Source organism: Penicillium solitum (assembly GCF_028829755.1).
Source record: "Penicillium solitum strain IBT 25940 chromosome Unknown utg000008l_segment0_segment0, whole genome shotgun sequence".
NCBI classification, from domain to species: Eukaryota; Fungi; Ascomycota; class Eurotiomycetes; order Eurotiales; family Aspergillaceae; genus Penicillium; species Penicillium solitum.
In genome coordinates, this window is record NW_027072127.1 from 2,243,424 (window position 1) to 2,263,877 (window position 20,454).

Sequence of the window (20,454 nt, forward strand, 5' to 3'; positions counted from 1 at the left end):
TGATTGAATTATCTACGTCAGATCTCGTTTGCAATGAGCTTCGACCCTCTTCGCCCGCGGGGGCGTCCAGCCCGTAAGTCATCCTAATGACCTAGGGAGACTCCAATAGTTACTAACAACACGGCTTTCACATAGACACGCCCGGCACCACGATACTGGCCTACACACCTGACGGACGACGGATCATCACTGGTGGTTCCAACTCGGCAATTCGTATCTACACGGTCGGCGAAGATGGAGAGCCCAAGACCATCGACGAAGGTGTTGACGCGCATTTTGGCATTGGTGCTACGGTATGTTGGAACATAATATTCACGATCCGTCGAAGGGACTGACAGGATTGCTAGAATCGGTCTTTCATCATGGGTGCCGAGGACGGAACAGTCTGGAAGTACGACATTATGTCGGGCAAGATGCAAAACTTGCTTGTACGATGCGCTTTGCCGGTCAGGGATATTGCAGTGACGAGAGACGGGGAATGGGTCGCAGTAGCAAGCGAGTAAGTCGTGCAGGGGTTGAGCTAGATATATGTTTGGATGCTAACATTGGTGGACTAGTGAGCTGACAGTCAAGATCGTGAAAGTCGACGACATGACGCAAGTCAAATATCTCCGGGAACAATCCAAAGCAACGAAGCATGTCACATTCGATCCCAGTGGCCGGTATGCGACGGTATCCGGAACAGATGGAATCCTCTATATATACTCCATGCACGAGGAGGAGCCGGAACTAGTCCGCAAACTCGATGGAGTGATTAGACGACTGGAGCCAGATGCCGAGGCAACATCGAGAGCAGTGTGGCACCCCGATGGTACTGCATTTGCTTCTGCGGAAGCGACCAGAGATATCTCTATCTACTCAACCTCGGAGTGGAAGAAAGAGAAAACATTCGCGGGCGGTCATTCTGGCGACATCACGGCCTTGAGCTGGGCCCCGAATGGATCTCTTCTGGCATCTGCAGCGGCAGATGGATATATTGTGCTATGGGAAGCAAAGACACAAAAGATCTTGCAGCGCTACGACTTTGGAAATGTCATGAACCTATCTTGGCACCCGACTAAGAACTCGCTTTCATTCACAACTTCAGATGGAGAGCTTTTCATTTACGATAACTTTGTGCCGAAGGATCACGAGTCTCTGCTGCAGAAACCGCTGCAGGCTGCTCCTATTTTTCCCGGGCCTCTGGGCGAGATCTCCAACAATGTTGGGCGAACCACACTCGCGGAGCGGTCCAAGGAGGCCATCCAGCGAGCGGCGAGAAGAGGAAGTCCAGACTCGTTGGATGATATTCTTGGTGGAGATGATCAGATGATGGATTTCGTCGAGGATGATGATGGGGCTGGCTATGCCGATGAGGAGCTAAATCTGTATGGCAAGCGGCCAAACGATCATCTCGATGATCTCGGTGACACTAGCAATAAGCGCCTTTACGCTGGCTTCGAGAAGCCCAAGGCTCACCCACCTCTTCAACCCGGTAGCACGCCTTGGGCTGGGAGCAGGAGATATCTCTGTAGGTTCTTGTTCCAACTTGATTGAAATGGATTTGCTAACTTGGCCAGGCCTGAATTTGACGGGAGCTGTCTGGACAGTTGACCAAGAGACACATCACACTGTTACTGTGGAATTCTATGACCGAGAAGCCCACCGAGACTTCCACTTCACTGATCCATATATGTACGACAAGGCTTGTCTAAGTGAGTCTTCCACTTATCTTGTCTTTTTGGGTTGCACTTTTGACTGATCAAGTATAGATGACAACGGAACACTTTTTGCCAATAATCCTTCGGATGGTAGTCGAGCCACTATCTTCTACCGGCCACACGAGACGTGGACTACGCGGGCGGACTGGCGGACTGAATTGCCCGAGGGAGAACAAATTCGAGGTGATACCTGAACTCACTATACTTAATCTATCAATCCCACTAATGCTCGTTATCAGCTCTGGCACTCAGCGATTCATATATTGTCGCTGTGACATCAAAGGACTATGTGCGAGTGTACACACTCTTTGGAACTCCTTTCAAGGTGTATCGACAGAAGAGCCAAGCCGTGACTTGTGCGGCCTGGCGCGATTACATTATGAGTATCGGGAACGGCCCTATAGGGATTGAAGGCCACACGACCTTACGATACACGGTGGAAAATGTCAAGCGCGACGAGATTTGCCAAAACGAAGACACTGTCGCCCTTCCGGAAGGAGCTTCACTACAGAGTGTTTTCTTCTCCGATAATGGGGTGAGCGCCTTCTGAACTGAAGAGTTAGTTGAATATGGAGTTAACCATCTTCTTAGGATCCTTGTATCTATGACTCGACTGGCGTCCTACTAGTTCTGCAACACTGGCGCACACCCGGCCAGGCCCGATGGGTACCACTCCTGGACACGAAGCAAATGGCACGTCTCGCGGGAGGACGGAAAGAAGAGACATACTGGCCAGTAGCTGTCGCACAAGACAAGTTCCACTGTATCATTCTCAAGGGTGGCGACAAGAACCCTTACTTCCCGCGGCCACTACTCAGTGAATTCGACTTCCAGGTCCCGGTTGCCAGTGCTCTTCCAAAGGACTCTAGCGAATCCGAAGACACGGCAGCCGAAGGTGCCCGTTTCGAGGAATCCTTCGTACGTGGAAACGTACTTTTGTCGCTCTTCCGTGACCTTCTCTCGTCGACCAATGCGACGGCAAGCCAGCGTTCTGATTTGGCGCGGAGGGAGCTCGACTTGGATAAGAACTTGCTGCAGATGCTGGCCATTGAATGCAGAGAGGGCGAAGAGCGTGGTATGAAGGCGCTAGAGCTGGTGGCCTTGATGACAGACCGCAACGGTAAGATGCTCGAGGCGGCCGCTAAGATTGCCCAGCGTTATGGACGTGGTGTTCTGGAAGACAAGATCCGCGATCTGGCTGAACGACGTGTCATGGGAATGGGAGACGATGATGAACTGGCCTGAGGGGATTATGAATAATACTTTGGAATTAGGTCCCACAGATCAGCCCTGTAGAGATGTAGATATGTACATATGTACATATAGACCTGTAAATGTGTCAGATGTGTAGTTATTAAATTGTACATGTATCTAACTAAATAACTGTGTAAGTATAAAATTGTATACCAGAGCATCCTGATTGGTTCCCACAACGTCATTTTCCCCGACTCCCCCGACTCCGCGACTCCGAGCAACTTCAACCTTCATATCTACATGGCTTGACAACATATTAAAACCAGACTGCTTTTGAAATGCAGAATGCCGAAGCTGGTCCCTCTGCGCAAGTCTCTTCCTAATCAGCCGAAGAGTCTCGTCTCTGGTCGGCTTTTTGCTTCGGTTTCGCGACAGCGACTGGCGCAACTTCGTCATGGCCTTCTCAATGAGCCCTGGCTACCTCCAGCCTCGACTACACCTTTACCAATCACATACTTCTCCCCGACTTGGGTGCGGAGGGAAGATGGGGAAGGCCCGCGGAGAACCGATCACAAGCCGCCAGATGAAAGAACCTTGAAACTCGGAAAAAGTGTGTACTCGCTATTGCCTCACTTTTTTATTTTTAGAAAAGCTGTCCAACTAACGATTGAAGCTTTACGAACCCTCTCGCCCCTCTTACCGACCATCTTGTACAACACCTTACCCACTGAAATCCTCGCCCCGAGTGTCAATCTTCACTTATTCCCATCCACACATCCACACCTCCCCACTGTCAAAGGACGCACACTCTATCGCGCAGCACTATGGACTGTCCCGGTAGCATGGAGTAGCGTACCATTAGTTGGCAACGTGAAATTACAAATTCTCAGCGAAAGGATCGTACGCGCCGGGACGCTGCTCGACCCTACGCATCACGGGGCCCACCACGACTGTGGCGATGAGCGCCTACTAGTACGATGGAAAACCGAACCACGAACAGATAGCCGCCCTTTCCATGGCCCGGCGTCTTCAAATACCAATTATACAAGCTCGAAAACTGCCTCATCACAAAATAGCCATCTCTCGGCTTCCACAAACGGCACCAACAAAGGCTTGAGTGTCCTTCTCGGTGGTGAAGAGCCTATTTTCAAACTGTCAAAAGAAGAGCAATTCACCGGTATCTTTATCTTCTCTTTCGATGAGGAGGGTCGCATCCTGACTCATACTATCGAGCATGCCAATGAAGCGGACGGCTGGGACCGGACTGCTAAATTTGTGACTCTCACTGACTGGCTCATTGGCAAAGCACGTGGCTCGTTGGACCCAGCTGTCAATGCTGGACTTGCCATGGCAACGGGTCAAAATCATGGGTTTGCTTCTGGTAATGGCCGGAGATCGTGACTGCACCCTTATATGCAATCACACCTTCCTTGAGCGAATCTCCTATTAAATGAAAAATCCGAAGGCAATAAAAGAACATACATTGACTGCTGTGTTTATGTATTCTTTTCTAACCTTTTGGTGTATTGTGTATCTTTATGTTCAGGGCGCACTTGGGCAACGGCATCTGGTGATGAGTGCCAAAGGACCGTTTTGGCATTGAACTCCTCTTTCATTGGCCTTGTCTGCGGGCATCCTTGAGACCTACTATCGCCACTCTTCTGTATATTATACCCCATACTAAACAAATCAGAAATCTAATAAAATCTTGTTAAACATGGAGAAATCCTTCTGTAACTTGAAAGCAAAATTCATCTATGTACCTATGTACATTACTCAGTCTTTTTGTGCACAGCAGGCGACTTCAAAAAGCCGAAAACCGCAAGTGTAACGACACACATGGCAAACCCGCCAGCAGTATAAGCAGCCTCACGGCCAGCCCACCAAAACAGAGAGCAGAACACAATAGGACCAGTCGCCCTACCGGCCTGTCCCCAACCTCGCAAACGACCCATAACCGCGCCACGGTCTGCGTCTTGCGCCTCGAAGCTGCCCAGGCTGTTGAGTGATGTGACAACCGTAGCGGTTGTTACCGCTAGCAGAGCACCCGCAGCATAAAGACCTGATGGCGAAGAAACACGAGCAAGACAGAAGAATGAGATAGTACAGGCCACGACACCCGCACGGAGGGTGACTAGTGGCGGGAGACGGCGCACCAGCGTACCCTGAAGGAGGGAGGCGATCAATCCCATCAGGGACAAGAGACGTCCATTCAATGCGGCCGGGCTGGCTGTTGTGGCCGATCCCGCGTAGAGCGTTGTAGTCAAGAAAGGGAGGGAGAACTCCAGACCGGAGAAGGGGAGTAGGAAGAGGAAGTGGAGAGCATTGAGAAGGGCCGGGTTGTTGGTATGGGTGCGTTTAGTGGAAGCACTGCCCTTCTCTTCTGTCTTCTTACTCGACACATCATTCTTCTTGGTGGAGTTAGTCTCACCCTCCATCTGAAGCGTTGTCAAGCGGGGATGCGTCTCGGGCAAACAGGTCCAAAGATACACGGTTTCAATAAAGATCAGAACAAAGGACACAATTGCAGCGACGATGAACGGGTTCTCGGAAACCATATCAATACTACTGAGTGCCGCACCCAGCGCCGGTCCAAACGTGAATGCGACACTGAAACAGGCCCCGATTAATGCCATAGAGGAGCCGCGGCGCTCCTCGTCTGTGATATCTGCCACTATGGCGTTGGCCATTTGCACATTTGCTTCGCTCAAGCCGCCAACAATGCGACTGGCGAGGAACATGCGGAAGTCCGTGGCTGACACCCACAGCGCGACGCTCAAGAGGTTGCCTAGCATGGAGGTAAGCAGGGCGCGACGGCGGCCATGGCGGTCAGAGAGGCGGCCTATGACGGGTGCAGCAAAGGCTTGGAGGAGGGAAAACAAAGAGCCAAGGGCTCCGCCGAGGAGTACGATGTCATAGCGCGAGTCAATGGGGCGTGCGAAGGAGTTTTTGTAGGCGTTTAGGTAGTGGAAGATGCGGTTGAGGAGGGAATCCGGGGACGGATCTTGCGCGCGATAGAACGATAGCAGCGAAGGGAAGAGGGGGAGAATGAATGTAAAGGAGATCTAGTTACAGGCACTGTTAGTTTAAGTAAACATGATAGTTGGCTTAAGAGGGGTTAGCTTGGTCTTACCAAATCTAATAGCAGCGATAGTATCAACACCTTCAGCACCTCCTTTCGTTGGGCGCCAGCGATGGCCATTGTTGCTGGCGCCGTATATACAATGGAAGATGTAAGAAAGAGTCTAGAAGCAAAAAAATGGCGGAATGACAAGAATGTTGAGAAGTTGACACTTGTACAAAGAGTACAGAGTACAAAGATTATTTTTATTTTTAATCAGATTGAATACGCCAGGACCTCGGGAGCTCCACCGGGCGCCGGTATTCATTTCCTATCGTAGTTTAGCGCCTGGCCCTGAAAACGGGTTTCATTCAAGAATACGCTGGTAATAAACGAATACGCGTATTTAAAATGCCTTTCAGTCGTATTCGGTTATTTTAATTAGGTCATACACATAATTGCTCTGCATTTGATTCGGTCTTTGGTAATAGCATTACATTACGCTAATGCAAGCAAATTGGGTTAGAGGTACAGATATCGTATACACTACTACGTCTATACATCAACGGATGCAGTATCATCTGCCATTGATTATTGCCCACCTATTCAAGTAGTAAACCCTGTTCTGTCACATTAAACTGGCCCATACTAGAACATGATGTTGTCTAGGAGGAATCCTGGAAAGTAATGGTGCACTCATTATGATCAATTTCGATCTATGCCCAACCTAAGCCTGTCCACCGGTCCGTTCACAAGCGCCGATAAAACAATAGCCGTAGAATACATATGTATGTCGTGGGAGAAGCTCTCTGGGGATCGGGAATATGCACGCTGAAAAAAATTGCAGGACATGGTCAAGAAGACTTTGGCAAAGCCAGACGAAGAGATCAAAGTGACTCTCCGTGAAGAAAATTCGTTGCGTTCGTGAGCCATCACATCGGATCAGAAATTCCCGAGGCCAGTCTCGAGAAGACAGACCTAGAAATCCCTCGTTGGAACACCACTTTCGAGACATGATCCCAAAACCAGCAGGTTCTAACTGACATCCTAGGATTGCCACTCTTACTCGCTGGGAGCAGGGCCACTTGCACCGCCTCGGCCACGTCCGCCACGACCGCCTCGTCGTCCACCACGTCCACGGCCCTCACCACCACGACCTTCACTAGCACGACCTTCACCAGCACGGCTCTCGCCAGCGCGGCCCTCACCACGGCCCTCACCACCACGACCCTCACCAGCACGCTTAGCGTCATTCCGGCCTCGGCCACCACGCTGTCCGTGACGGCGGCGTCCACCAGACTTGGCACCGTTCTCGCCCTGAGTTGTAACATCAGCGCCAGCAGAGCCGTTGGTCAAACCCGCATCGGCGCTAGCCGGAGTAGCCTGGAGGCCAGTGTCGGTCTCATCAGGGTTGCGAGGAAGCTTGACCCATTCGCTGCTCTCATCGGTAGTAGGAGCCCAGGTTTGCTCCGCAATCGAGTTTCCAGCATCAGAAACCAGAGTCTGCGCAGGAGGGGCCAGCTGATCAGCCTCAGAAGCCGCAGGCTCAGCCTGAGCGCTGAAAGAGGTATCCTGGAGCTCAGTCAATCCAGCGTTGGCCACGGTAGGGTCGGTTGTAGGGTCGGTGGTGGGGGTTGCCTCCGAGACAACTTCAGTAGTCTCCTCAGGGGGAGCGAACTTGTCAGATGCTTGCTTCACATCGCCATCTAAAGAGATAGAATGTTAGCCAGCACATTCAATGATATTCGGTGGTGGTGATGGTGGGGGTGGGGTTGTGGGCAGAGGATTCATTACTAACAGGTAAATTCAAGAGTGGTCCCCTCAACAGCATTGACCTTCTCATCAACACCCTCGGCAATCTTCAGTAGCGAATTGACAGCAGACTGGTTGCCAGCATACACCTCGAACAGAACACCCTCGAACGCACGGCTCTCGGTGGTGACAGCATCACCGTCGCGTCGAAGGATGGCCGCGGCGCACAAGAATTTAGTCACGGTGTAGAACTGCTGGCGCAGTGCTTTCTTAGAGGCCTCGGTTGCATCAGCAATGGCGTTATTACGGACAGCTTCGAGCTCCGCCTCATGCGCTTTGACTAGCGCAGCCTTCTGAGCAGCCAGACGGTCCTCGTATTGGACAGCGAATTGTTTGTAGTGACCAATCTGCTCCTCGGCCTGGGCAACGGTGGCCTGAAGGGTAGGCTTCTTCAGGACCTGGGCCTTCTGGTCGTTGTTGATCTTCTTCTCCTCAATCAGTTGATCAAGCGACTTATCGGGATTTTCAGCGATGATGGCGTCGACTTTGGCGAGCGAGTTCTAATTAAAAAGAAAATAGAAACGTTAGAAATATATGAAAGAAACAATTGAAGCTAGAGAGCATTCAACAATGACTCACCAACTTCTTCATGGCATTGCGAAGTGTCCTAAACGGGGCATACAGTTAGCTCACTTCCACGCGCGCACAGGCAATAACCGTGCAGGAAGGTATAGGATTTTAGACATACTTCTGTAGCTCCTTCAAATAGTTGCTCTCTTGGCCATCAGAGATGGGACTCTCGGGGTCCTTGCAGACGCTTGAAGCTCGGGAGCCCTTCTCCTCGTCCTTGAGCTTCTGGGTAGCGGAAGCGGGAGGCATGATGGGAATGTGGGTAACACAGATATTAAAGTATTTCCGAAAAGCTTGTACAGGTCTGGAATGAAGAATTAAACGCGATAACGTTGAAGAAAAGATGGGTGTTATGAAGGAAGAATCAACATGCGGGTCGGGAACCCTTTCTTGGTCGGTGTGGCCCACTGCCTTTGGGCACTGTCTCTCTTACGCGTTAGCACGCGAGTTGAGCAATTAAGCAATTAAGCAATCACAGCACTGGCCTATATATCTACAAATGCACAATTTACCAGATAACTGATTCATTATTTGATCATTCCTTCCATTGTATTGCCCCAGGGTATCATATTTACATTCGCCCACAACGCCATAATATCACGAAAATCCAAGTCAATCTTAGTACAGTATCCCCTCGCCTTTCATATCCATGCTAGGCAGGTCTTCGTCATAAATGAGAGATCATGGCTATATCCCGGGCTCTGCTATCCTTGGAATTTGCGCAGTGTTTTCTAAAGAAACCCCATACTTGTCAGCTATATGTTCTCACGAGACTTCCAGGGAAGCTTTGAGATCGACCTCAAATAACGCACCTCGGTGACTTTGCGGACGGTATTCGCTGAGATATTCTTTTCGCCAGATTTGCGCGACCGAATCGATGCTTCGCGCATTAACCTACAGTGTGTTAGCCCATTGCTAGTTCAACAACGTCGGCGGCGAGAACGCGAATCGGAGGGTTGTGGCCGGTGGACCAAGCCACAAGAATAGACGGAGACGCACTCTTGCATGAATAGCATGTAATCCAAAAAGATCTATATAACTAGTATTAGCAACTGGAGAATAGAGAGACTTCACGTTGGGACAACCACGTACCAGGATGTCGGCATTCTTACTCACGCTCCGATTGGAGTGGGCTTTGACAATGCGCTTGACTGTTCCTCGTGGATATAGTTTCTGAACTGCCGCCATGATGAGTAGAATAGAGGTGGTGGTGAAGTGGAAGATGTGCAATGTGCAATGTGCAATGTTCAGTGTTCAGTGTTTACCCCCCAAAAAGGATGTGGGGAGCTCCCGGGGTCTCTAATGTGACCGAATACCGTAATGATCTGTTTCTTATGTAATTTGGTATTCGTATTTCCGGCTTGTCCGAGACACGTGATTGATGTACATCTTACGATCGAATGTGTACATAGGCATGGACGTATGTTGTATTAATAAATGTATCTTGATAAGTATGTTGCTTAATGTACACTTCAACGCAGTCGTCGAAGAATTCGCCAGGCTGAAACACCAGCAATTGAACCAATGGCTACACGCCAGGCCAGGAAAACCCAGATTGCCATGCGCAAGCGGTCATAATACCCCCGGAGCATGATCCCAACAGCATAAGAAGTTCCATCTGTTGCTTGGTCTGTCGGACCATAATATCTTCCCACTCCGAGACCACCAATACCCACTTCATTGTGATCATGTTCAGTATTCGTCCCCTGTATGACTGGGAGTGCGGCCGTTTCGCTATCAGCAGCCGTATTACTAGGACGAGCACCCAATCTCACATTGAGTGCATTACGCTTCCGCAGATTATAAGTCACAATGCTTACAATCAACCGTAGGTCAGGCACGGTAAATGTGGGGTATTTCCACAACTTCACGGCTTGGTGGGGAGGGAGCATATCCAAGAAGTCGGCCAGGATGCCGAGAGTGAGACCCCAGAGGAGCAGCGGACGGGTAGTGTCACTCGAGTCCGCTTGCCCACCCAGACACCATCCCTTGAAGCGCTGGGCCAGGGAAGGTTTGGGTGTATTCTCTTCGGGGACAAACCCTGGAGTTGTAGTGCATTGGTTGGTTTCCGACGGGAGGAGCCTCACGGCCGAGAACTGCATCCAGCCCATCAGAGACCGAATTACAAGACGGGTCAGAAACCCGCCTTGTCGAGCGAAGCGCTGCGACATATCCACATATTCCACGGTCCGCAGCGATGGTGATAGGAGGGCGCGCAGGGGAATCCAGTGTGTCGATGCTACTTCCGTGGGCTGCAATCTAAGAGTCGGGGAGTCGCTGCGAGTCGTGAGGAAAACGAAGGGACAAAGAACCATCAACCTGCCATTCAAGTCAGTAATCCAGTTTTCGACGGCGAAAGTAAATTGGGTATTCGTACGCTTCAGACCCCCAGCTGGTAGTGACTACCCGCTCAGGGAGATTGCCCACACTAATGGTATCCTCCGTTGTCAAATCTAACCCGATTTCCTCTGAAGCTTCCCTAATAGCGGCGGCTTTATCATCTGCATCTTCCGGGTCTCGCTTTCCGCCCGGTAGGGCAACATGACCAGTCCATCGGTCCCCCACGCGCGAAGCACGCTTGATAAACAGAACCTCCGGTTCACCGTATTGGACCCATGGCTGTGAAAAGAACTCGTCTAAACGTTGTTGAACTGGCTGAGAAGCATCTTTTGTGGAGGTTGAGCTGGGCCAATGGTCATAGGTTGGTCGTACCCGAATAATCAAGGCAACCGAGGCGCGTTTCTTGCAGGTTGGGGGGTTTGGGACGTAGGGATAAGGTTGACGATGTAACTCGGCTAATACGCCATGCAGATGATGGGACAGCCCCGGGGTTTGTGCAGACTTGGCCTCCATCAAGTTGTGTATATCTAATATTTCAATGTCAAAGGGTCCTTGGATTGTGGAGGATATCGGTATCGGAGAGGTCCAAGTGCACGTACCTCTATCCGGTCCTGACGGGGGCGATATCGGTCTAGCCCGTACTTCTGTACTTTTGTATTGTAAAATAACAGACAATACTATCGGAATATATATTATCCGACTAGCTAATTCTAGCTAGTCATCCACTAGTCCACTGCTGAACTCTGATTGGTCCCATCCAACGAGCACGTGCGTCTATCGCTGGCTATCGACCGCTTTCAGTCTCGAAGCTGCGACATGGTCTATCGCTTAGTTTGAAGCTAATGAGCTATTTTTTTTGGCGTCTCATATCTCTTAATCTGCAACGGGATATAAGCTCTTGCTTTGCTTTTTCGAACCAGAAGATCAACTTGTCTCAATCCTCTCTCTCTCTCTTATCTCTTCCTCCCTTCCGAAACCCCCCAATCAGAGGTGCACACCTGCTCTGAGTAACAACTGCACGACACCAATTACAACTGGACTGGTTCAAAATGCGGTTTGGGAAAACCCTCCGTGCTGCGGTGTACCCTCCCTGGAAAGGGAAGTACATTGACTACACCAAGCTTAAGACCTTGCTGAGAGAGAATGATGTCACCCGGAACGGAGAAGACGCTAGTGACTCCGATGACGATCAATGGACTGAGCAAGATGAGGAAGCCTTTGTGCAGGAACTACTCAATGTAGAACTGGACAAGGTAAATTCTTTCCAAGCAGAGACATCGCAGCAACTCCGAGAACGGACCACGGCATGTGAAGTTAAACTTCGACCATTGGCATCTACTCCGGAGCAAGAAACGCCTGCCCTCGATGAACAAAAGAAAAGGGCTATTGCCTCAGAAGTTCTGCAGGAACTCGATAACATCACCAAGGAAGTCAGTGCCTTGGAAAAGTACAGCCGAATCAATTTCACTGGCTTCCTTAAGGCTGCAAAGAAACACGATCGCAAACGAGGTGCCCGGTACCGGGTGAAGCCTTTACTCCAAGTGCGACTGTCGCAACTGCCGTTCAACTCGGAGGACTATTCACCAGTGGTTCATCGACTCTCGGTGATGTACTCCTTTGTTCGAGAGACCCTTAGCCATGACATTGTACAACCAAGGGAGGCAGAGCATGGATTTGGCCGTGAGACCTATTCCTCTTACAAATTCTGGGTTCACTCAGACAACGTTTTGGAGGTCAAGACTCACATCCTTCGCCGATTGCCGGTTCTTATCTACAGGCCGGGAACTTCCAAGGACCTCGATACCCTCACTGAAGACCCTACCATTACGTCCCTCTATTTTGATTCCCCTCAATTTGATCTCTACAATCAAAAGGTCGCACGAGCACCCGAAGCCGGCTCTTTGCGACTGCGCTGGACGGGGTCACTGAAAGACAAACCTACCATCTCATTGGAAAAGAAGATTGTCACCGACGACGACGAAAGTCGGCAACTCAAGGTACAGCTCAAAGACAAGCACGTTAAGGAATTCTTGGACGGCGAATATCGCTTCGATAAAAAGCTTCATCGCATGGAGGATTCAAACAATGGCGAGTCGGCGGCCGCCGAGGCCTTGAAAAAGGACGTGGATGAGCTGCAGTCCTTCATCAAGGACAATGACCTGCAACCCATGCTCCGGGCCAACTACACGCGCACCGCCTTTCAAATTCCTGGCAATGATCGCATTCGTATTTCCCTCGACACCAACCTTGCGCTCATTCGGGAAGATGCCCTCGACAGCGAGCGTCCATGTCGCGACCCAGCCCAGTGGCACCGTACCGACTTAGACGATGCCGACATGACTTATCCCTTCAACGCTGTCAGGACTGGAGAGATCACTCGCTTCCCTCACGCTTTGCTCGAGATCCAGCTTCGAGGCAAGGCCCATAACACCGAGTGGGTCAAGGACCTGATGGTCTCCCACCTTGTCAAGGATGCTCCCCGCTTCTCCAAGTTCGTCCACGGCGTTGCATCACTATTTGAAGACTATGTCAACAGCTTCCCCTTCTGGCTAGGTGAACTTGAAAGTGATATTCGCCGTGATCCGGAAACCGCATTCCACGAGGAGCAAGAACGACTTGCTCGACGAGCGGAGGAGAACATAGCAGTGGGAAGTTTCATGGGAGACGCGCGCAGCCCAAGCGTTCGCCCACAGGTCGGGTCACCTTACCACCAATACTCTAATACGGGCTCTCCCTCGGCCATACGGAGATCCTCGGCAGTCATCGAACCTGCTGCGCGGCCTCCGCGTCCATCAATCCCAGAGCCCCAGCGCCATGATCCCGAACCCGCTCCCGAACCAGAGGAAGAACCCGAGCCGCCCACTCGCCTCGAGTCCATCTTTCACTTCTTTGGGCTATCTCCTCAGCGCTGGCTTGGGGAATCGGTCTCTCTTCCACCTGGCGTTCGACACCCCGGCGTCTGGATCAAAGATGCGGGACCCGTTCGTGTGGAAAGTAAGGTTTACCTTGCCAACCAGCGAACATTCATCAAATGGCTTCACATCAGTATCCTCCTCTCGAGTTTATCACTGGGCCTCTACAATGCTGCTGGCAAGCACAACCAGGTAGCCCAGGCACTAGCTGTTGTCTACACATTCTTTGCCATCTTCGCCGCAGTCTGGGGATGGTTCATATACGAGAAACGGGCCCGTCTCATCCGCCAGCGGAGTGGAAAGGACCTAGACAACATGCTCGGTCCAATCGTAGTCTGCATTGGTTTGGCAATTGCCTTGGTCCTGAACTTTGTCTTCAAGGTTAGCCTTCCCAGTCATTTTATTTCAACCCAGTCTTCTCGCTAACTCGTTCATAGTATTCCTCGGCACTCAGTCAAGGCCGCAACCACCCACTTCCTAATGTGCCGGCTCACTCTAACTCATCGGCTGTTTTCGACAGCAGTTCGGGAGGTTCGTGGAGTAACTTGAACCAGGCCCAGCAGGTTTTGTGATAGTCTTTCTGTGTGTGTGTGTGTGTGTGTGTTTTTCTTATTCAAACATGTGTCTTGTGGAGCTTTGGTGTAATTGTTGGATAATAGCGTGTACCTCAAAATAACATCCTTCGGGAACACTTGTGATTTATATCAATTACTTCTCTTGTCCAATGCATATATCATTATCCAATCAAATACAAAATAGTCTAACACGTCTAACACTCATTTAGAAGATGCGAGATCTCAAGACATGAGAGACATCTGGAAACCTGAAATGAAACCCACAACCTCGGGAGTCCGGAATTGTCAATGAATCGCTTACAAATCGACTGTCATCCCCAACATCAAAAGCAATGCTCCAAAAAGAATATATATATATATATATAAAATACAAAGCAAAGGATATCCCAGGTTTAAACCCATTATCTCTGTGTCCCTCGCATCTTCGACACAATGACGAACTTCCAGATCCAGATAATTTCAGACACCGTCTGCCCAGTAAGTATTCCAACCATATATAACACAGTTCTATACCCCATCCATCCAAAATAACCCCAAACCCACATACTAACCATATATATTTTTTTTAAAAAAAAGTGGTGCTACGTCGGTTACCGCCGCCTGTCGCGAGCAATAACCACCCACCAAGCTACGTACCCAGCAGACACATTCAGCCTGCACTGGAAAGCATTCTACCTCAACCCAGCATCAGCCGAGTACCCCGGCGTGAACAAAGCCGAGATGTACACTCGGAAATTCGGGGCTGAGCGCTTTGAAGCGATACTCGCGCGCCTATCCGCTGTGGGCAAGGGCGAGGGCATCCAGTTTAGTTTCGGCGGGAATACTGGTCTCACGCGGGACTCGCATCGCTTGCTTTGGTTTGCTGGGCAGCGAGAGGCTGAAGAGGTAGCTAAGAAGGAGGGTGCGGATGGGGTTATTGGTGGGTTGCAGACGAGGGTTGCGGAGCAGCTGTTTCGGGCTTATTTCGAGGAGGAGAAGAACATTACCGATTTGAAGGTTCTTGTGGAGGCGGGTGTTGGGGCGGGGTTAGATCGGGAGACGGTGAAGAAACTGTTGGATGAGGATGTCGGTGCTCAGGAGGTTGATCTGGAGGCCAAGACAGCGGCCAGGAGGTTGGTTTCTGGTGTGCCGTATATTTCGGTCCAAGGGAAATATCATGTTGAAGGGGCTGATGAGCCCGAGGTCTTTATTGATATCTTTGAGAAGGTGAAGGCCGAGCAGAAGGACTAAAGAATGTGAGAAGGGACTTCATATAGTTCTAATGCAGTCAGAATGCTCTATCCTATTGTTATATTGAATGATGTCAAATGTTATTATAATCATCTGTATTGCGTTATTGACACGCCATAGCAAGTAAAGCTATTCAGACTAGCAAAAGCGTAGCTGATTCTATCTTGGTGCATTTGTGTGTCAAAGATATCTGCACGAAAATAGAATGTCGAGGTAGAGGATATCTTAGTGGTCTGTCACTTCCAGCCAATAAAGCTAGCATCCCAGGTCATGAAAGTACACAGATTAACGCCTGTTATGCAACGAGTGTCTGGGTCATCTGTAAAAAAAAAAAGATGAAAAAAAGAAATCTCCCTACCCCAAAAGAAAAGGAAACCGCATAGATAATACATAATCAAGATGCAAAGAGGAAATAGGGAAAAAAAAAAAAATCAAGGATACAGCCCAGTAAAGAGCAAAAACAGTGAGGGATAGTGTAAAATGACCAAACCGGCAAAAGTCAAGTCATCCCGCAAAAGAAGTCATGATAGATCGTAGCAAGTCATGGAATGTTGAAACTCCATGTTCAAATTCCGGGGGCATTCAGTGGGTCGTCTGTGCTTTGACCTGATGCAGTTCGTAATCGGGAAGATAATCGAACCAGTCGGTCTCAGGGTTATAGCGGTATGCCTTGAACTCTACTCCATATGGCTTGGGCTCAAGCATGTACAGAACGCCCAGCGGGACATCGAGGTCAGCAACCTCATCACGCTTCAGACCACGGAAGTAGGCCAGGAGCACACGAGCAACGGATCTATGTCCGACCAGGAGCACATGGTCTGTAGTACGCTCTATCTCAACAATGACGGTGCGCGATCGATTGATAATGTCGAGGTAGCTTTCTCCGCCTGGTCCAGGGTATCGGTAGAAGAGCTTATCTCTCTTGCGGTGGGCGTACTCCTCGGGGTACTGCTCTTGGATCTCCTTGTATGTCATGCCTTCCATCTTGCCGGAATGGATTTCGTCCAACATCCTCATCTGCTTCACATCGTAGTCATCTTCATTGAAGTATTCGGCGGTTTGGACGGAGCGTTGCATCATGGAGGACCAGACACAGAAGTTGCGTGGCCCTTCCTGAGGAAGATAAGATGGGTTGGGAGGTGTGATGTCACCAGCTCGAGGCGGGAAGTGCTTGAGAAGGTCTTTCTGACGCTGATATGCCTCCCACTGCTGCCGTTGGTGATCCACGAAGCGAGCCAACGCCTTGGCATACCTTCTCCCGTTTTCGCTGAGATCAGAGTCACCGCCGATGCGACCTGCGGCATCGTCCAGACTTTCGCCGTGCCGTGTGATCCAAATTTGGCGTGGAGAGAGGTTGAAATTGAGTAGGTAGTAGACGACTTGGGAAGCAAGGAAACCATGGGTCTGGTGAGCGACGACTTTACGACCGACATCGATCATCTGGATGAAAGCCATACGATGCTTCTCCTCGTATTCGCCGAGAGGCACGTAGGACTTTTCGTAGAGGGCGACACGCTTCTTGAAATCTTCAAGTGCCTCGGTTGGGTCCTGGCCTTTGTAGTCGGGGCCAGAAAGTTTCAGGCGCATGTTAGCCTCAAGCAAATCCTGATCCACGCAGCTGCTTTCAAGGAACAGGATATTGAGCTCTGGACCAGCGCGATTGCGAATATGGTCAACAATTGCTTTGCGGCGTTCCATGGTGCTATTGGTCGCATCGAGAATACCAATACTACCACCTTCCTCCAAAATATAGTCAAGCAATTCATCAAGAGTATCCAGTGCGACCTGCTCTCTCATCTTGACGGCACGCTGATTCTGGGGGTCAAAGAAGTTGGCGGTCTGTTCCATTGGTTCAGGGGAAGCTTCATGGATAGCTTCTTCATTTTCATGAGATTGTGCAGGGCCTGCGTCGATCGACGGCACAACAGTACTACCGTTTGGAGAACCCTGTTCGGGCTCTTCGCCGTTCACGAGAATCTTGGTTGGCACCACTGGAGGGGGAAGCGGTGCCTCGTTCTCTGGCGGGGAGGCGTCTGATGGGTTCAAAGTGGTGCCAACACTGACACTCAACCGGCGCACCGAGTCAACGAGATCTCTGTGGAAAGCACTTGGTTTCCGATCCTGACCACGATCAAGTGGGGCGGGTGAGGGGGACTTTCCGGCGGCCACACGGCGACGCTGTCCAACGTTGAATATTTCAGTGTCATGTTGGAGCCAGTTTAAGTAGCGGGCCAGCTTCTTCGTAATGTAACTTTTGCCTCGGGCCGGAAGGCCGACCATGACAATGACAAGCTTTGCACCAACATCCCGCTGGGCAATGCGGCCATCTGGAGACACCTTGGACTTGGTCAATCCGGGGATATCGAGGGTAGTTGCACGCACTCGACTGGGGGTCCCAGGAGGGTGATAAAGGCCCGATCTGCAAGGATCATATTAGTCACAGTTCGCCAAGCACATCCATGCAAGTCCCAAGACAGTAAACGTAAAACAATGGGTTGGAGTCCGGGGTAAAGTAGATTAGCTCAGAATAAGGCTGCAAAGAACCCCGGAACTGGGATCCCGGGATGAGCCGATCAAATCTTCAAGAGTTCTGATAGGCTCAAACATAGTAAAGTAAATATATATATATATATATATATATAAAAAAGAGAAACAATACTCACATCTGTGGAGACGGAGGTGCGGTAGAAACCGGAGTGTCAGTCAAAGCCGCTCCGACTCCGCCCTTGGGCGGCAGTGACGATTTGTGGGAATCGGAATGCAGGTCATTACCTAGCGCTCGGTTGACGACAGTTTTCGGAGGCATAAGAGCTCCTTCTTTCCCCGATCCCGAGCCATTTGATGTGCCGTTGGGTTTAATATTATTCCTCTGATCCCCCGTCTCAGGCGAAATGGCCGACGTCATGGCCGACCGGGCGATGCTAGAATGTTGCGCCATCCCCCAGGGGGACGTTTTGTGTGTATGTTTTATTAAGAAGGGTATGGTTGCTCTCAGAGCTTTTCTCACAGAGTCTTCGAGTTGATAAGGACTTGTGTCACACCTGGGCCAGACAAAAAAAAAAGTTGGTGAGGGGAGAGAAAAGAAAGTGTGCCCACTGAGGTTTGGATGAGTCAACCAACGGGAACACCGGGTCTTGATATTGACCACTTGGGATATTCAAGGAGCTTTGAAATATTTATTCAAGGGATAAAAGAATCAAAGTGGTTGGGGGCTGTTTTTTTTTCTGACCTGGGGTTCTTTTTTTTTCAAAAAATATTTGTGCCTTTTTTTGTCAAGTGCATGTGTGGGGGTACAATATTATCACTCAAGGATAGGGTAGCGCCAAGTACGTCAAAAGGAGAAGATCTTAACTCAGAGATGCCTTTGAAATGATGAAATCACGCAGTAGGTTAGACTTAGTTCATAGGGTGGATCGATGGCTTAAAGATCGTCCATATATGATGTCAAAAGGAAGTGTACAAAGTATACAGAGGGGAAAGAGAAATGGGATTGAATTATGATGTGGAGATGCAAGATATTCAGGCCTAATCCAGGATTAAACAGCTCTTATATCTTATAGACATCATATTGAATAGATTTCACAAAATCATGCAAGATGTATCGGTCCTATCTCCAATAGAGAATGCTTGGCTAAAAGCATACTCCGTACTCCTGTATGGAGTACAGGTGAGAGAAAACACAGTGGAGCATCGAACCTTACTCAATCTCACCCCTGTGCAGCCCTGTGATATCCTCATAATCCACCGAAATGCTCAGAGCCGTTGGGTTTCCCGTCTTGGTAAGGGGTTGGCAGTGCACCCCTGGTTGATTCCAGATATGGCCGACTCAACAAAAGTACAAAAGCACACATAATACTCCGTATTTGGAATCGAACTCAGCAATGAAATCAAACATAGTTATTGGGGACACCTTGTGTGACCGGAGTCTCACCGCGCGGGCTGATCCATACTCGGCTTTCTTGGCGACTTTCGGTCGACACAACAGATTGATCTCCGGCCAACTGTAGGCGTCCGTTGCTGCACGCTGATCTCCGCTGCCGTAAGCCCCGAAAATGGGTCACTCATATTCCGTGGTCAGGTGCGGAATCCTTGGCACTTGGCGGTAACGCAGGGGGGTATCGGGGGTATCACAGATAGCATGCCTAGAAAATAGCCTCCAGGGATATTGGATATACGGTGTGTGGATCGGTGTGCAACCATCCACACAGAATGTTCCTTATCAGTTGCTCAAGTTCAAGGTCAAGCCAATCAAGCATGCGTACGCCGCAATACTCAGTGCTGTCAAGACCAAGACCGCATTTCCACTGGTACGGAATTTGTGCCGATGGATCCCATCCTCCCCTACTTCCGAGAAGAACTGTCTGTTTCCCTGCGAGCGGCGGAACAGTCCGATGATGAGAACCCCCGTACCGTATATCGCGAACAGAGCCCCGATACTGTAGAACTCGGCGGTGAAAATCTTGAGTACAACAAGAGCGAAGGAGAATTGAGAAAGAGCGGTTCGGACATAAGCCCCCTCAAAGGTGCGTTGGGCCGCGCGCACCTCGACCATTTCATCTGAGGTCAGCACTGCCGAGCGGGCTCGGTGCATTCGAAGGCGATAACGATCCCCTGCGCGACGCTGAGACAGTCAGACTACATAGTGAGGTAGGACAGGAGAGATGAAGAATATGGGGGTAGCCCAGGTTAGATGGGAAATTCTAAGTAAACACACCTCAAACATGATGAAGTCTCCAAATCAAATCACAGAGAACCTAGAGTGAAGGTATTGGAAGTAGATTGATATCCGGACTTGTTTGGCAATTTCATGGAAGTTGGGTTCCGCAGAGGTGAGAGAGAGGAGAGGCGGGTGAGACCTTTGGCCCCTCACGTGGACTCACTTTGGAATTGTATACAACATATAGTAACTATACTACTATTACTACTATTACTGCTATTACTACTACTAGTTAACTAGTTATATTTCTATGTATATGATGTACTCTCTAATTTACATACCTAAATATTCACCAAAATATTTTCCACCAATAACATCAAGTCAATTCCAATTCCTACTCGGT

General features: G+C 49.9%; 10 protein-coding genes across 10 annotated transcripts; 4 read left to right on the forward strand and 6 right to left on the reverse strand.

Moving 5' to 3' along the window:
* Positions 1-33: 33 nt before the first annotated feature.
* On the forward strand, positions 34-2,945 carry N7455_010137 (WD40 repeat domain-containing protein; the record flags this gene model as incomplete). Its single annotated transcript, XM_040954064.2, has 8 exons — positions 34-73; positions 136-293; positions 348-499; positions 558-1,510; positions 1,560-1,694; positions 1,752-1,883; positions 1,940-2,235; positions 2,292-2,945. 8 exons carry the CDS (start codon positions 34-36, stop codon positions 2,943-2,945), a joined length of 2,520 nt encoding a protein of 839 aa, XP_040815366.2.
* A 294-nt stretch (positions 2,946-3,239) lies between these two features.
* N7455_010138 (uncharacterized protein) lies at positions 3,240-4,295 on the forward strand (the record flags this gene model as incomplete). The annotated part of the gene is made up of 2 exons (XM_040954260.2): positions 3,240-3,504; positions 3,568-4,295. The coding sequence occupies 2 exons, from the start codon at positions 3,240-3,242 to the stop codon at positions 4,293-4,295; spliced, it is 993 nt and encodes a 330-aa protein (XP_040815385.2).
* Positions 4,296-4,666: 371 nt separating this feature from the next.
* On the reverse strand, positions 4,667-6,096 carry N7455_010139 (putative tetracycline transporter; the record flags this gene model as incomplete). The annotated part of the gene is made up of 2 exons (XM_040954116.1): positions 4,667-5,959; positions 6,028-6,096. 2 exons carry the CDS (start codon positions 6,094-6,096, stop codon positions 4,667-4,669), a joined length of 1,362 nt encoding a protein of 453 aa, XP_040815502.1.
* Positions 6,097-7,017: 921 nt separating this feature from the next.
* N7455_010140 (uncharacterized protein) lies at positions 7,018-8,586 on the reverse strand (the record flags this gene model as incomplete). Its single annotated transcript, XM_040954234.2, has 4 exons — positions 7,018-7,661; positions 7,754-8,267; positions 8,347-8,374; positions 8,456-8,586. The coding sequence occupies 4 exons, from the start codon at positions 8,584-8,586 to the stop codon at positions 7,018-7,020; spliced, it is 1,317 nt and encodes a 438-aa protein (XP_040815541.2).
* Positions 8,587-8,878: 292 nt separating this feature from the next.
* On the reverse strand, positions 8,879-9,587 carry N7455_010141 (uncharacterized protein). Its single transcript, XM_040954078.2, has 4 exons — positions 9,430-9,587; positions 9,337-9,368; positions 9,150-9,231; positions 8,879-9,068 (listed from the first exon to the last, which is right to left on the reverse strand). Exons 1-4 carry the CDS (start codon positions 9,523-9,525, stop codon positions 9,042-9,044), a joined length of 237 nt encoding a protein of 78 aa, XP_040815567.2. The 5' UTR covers positions 9,526-9,587; the 3' UTR covers positions 8,879-9,041.
* A 222-nt stretch (positions 9,588-9,809) lies between these two features.
* On the reverse strand, positions 9,810-11,190 carry N7455_010142 (NUDIX hydrolase; the record flags this gene model as incomplete). The annotated part of the gene is made up of 2 exons (XM_040954202.2): positions 9,810-10,656; positions 10,715-11,190. The coding sequence occupies 2 exons, from the start codon at positions 11,188-11,190 to the stop codon at positions 9,810-9,812; spliced, it is 1,323 nt and encodes a 440-aa protein (XP_040815368.2).
* A 536-nt stretch (positions 11,191-11,726) lies between these two features.
* On the forward strand, positions 11,727-14,161 carry N7455_010143 (SPX domain protein; the record flags this gene model as incomplete). The annotated part of the gene is made up of 2 exons (XM_040954095.2): positions 11,727-13,970; positions 14,027-14,161. The coding sequence occupies 2 exons, from the start codon at positions 11,727-11,729 to the stop codon at positions 14,159-14,161; spliced, it is 2,379 nt and encodes a 792-aa protein (XP_040815397.2).
* Positions 14,162-14,596: 435 nt separating this feature from the next.
* On the forward strand, positions 14,597-15,394 carry N7455_010144 (DsbA family oxidoreductase; the record flags this gene model as incomplete). Its single annotated transcript, XM_040954220.2, has 2 exons — positions 14,597-14,641; positions 14,741-15,394. The coding sequence occupies 2 exons, from the start codon at positions 14,597-14,599 to the stop codon at positions 15,392-15,394; spliced, it is 699 nt and encodes a 232-aa protein (XP_040815332.1).
* A 582-nt stretch (positions 15,395-15,976) lies between these two features.
* On the reverse strand, positions 15,977-18,299 carry N7455_010145 (6-phosphofructo-2-kinase PFK26; the record flags this gene model as incomplete). The annotated part of the gene is made up of 2 exons (XM_040954023.2): positions 15,977-17,813; positions 18,058-18,299. 2 exons carry the CDS (start codon positions 18,297-18,299, stop codon positions 15,977-15,979), a joined length of 2,079 nt encoding a protein of 692 aa, XP_040815535.1.
* Positions 18,300-19,274: 975 nt separating this feature from the next.
* N7455_010146 (uncharacterized protein) lies at positions 19,275-20,210 on the reverse strand. Its single transcript, XM_040954232.2, has 2 exons — positions 20,109-20,210; positions 19,275-20,015 (listed from the first exon to the last, which is right to left on the reverse strand). Exons 1-2 carry the CDS (start codon positions 20,115-20,117, stop codon positions 19,614-19,616), a joined length of 411 nt encoding a protein of 136 aa, XP_040815552.1. The 5' UTR covers positions 20,118-20,210; the 3' UTR covers positions 19,275-19,613.
* Between the last annotated feature and the right edge of the window lie 244 nt (positions 20,211-20,454).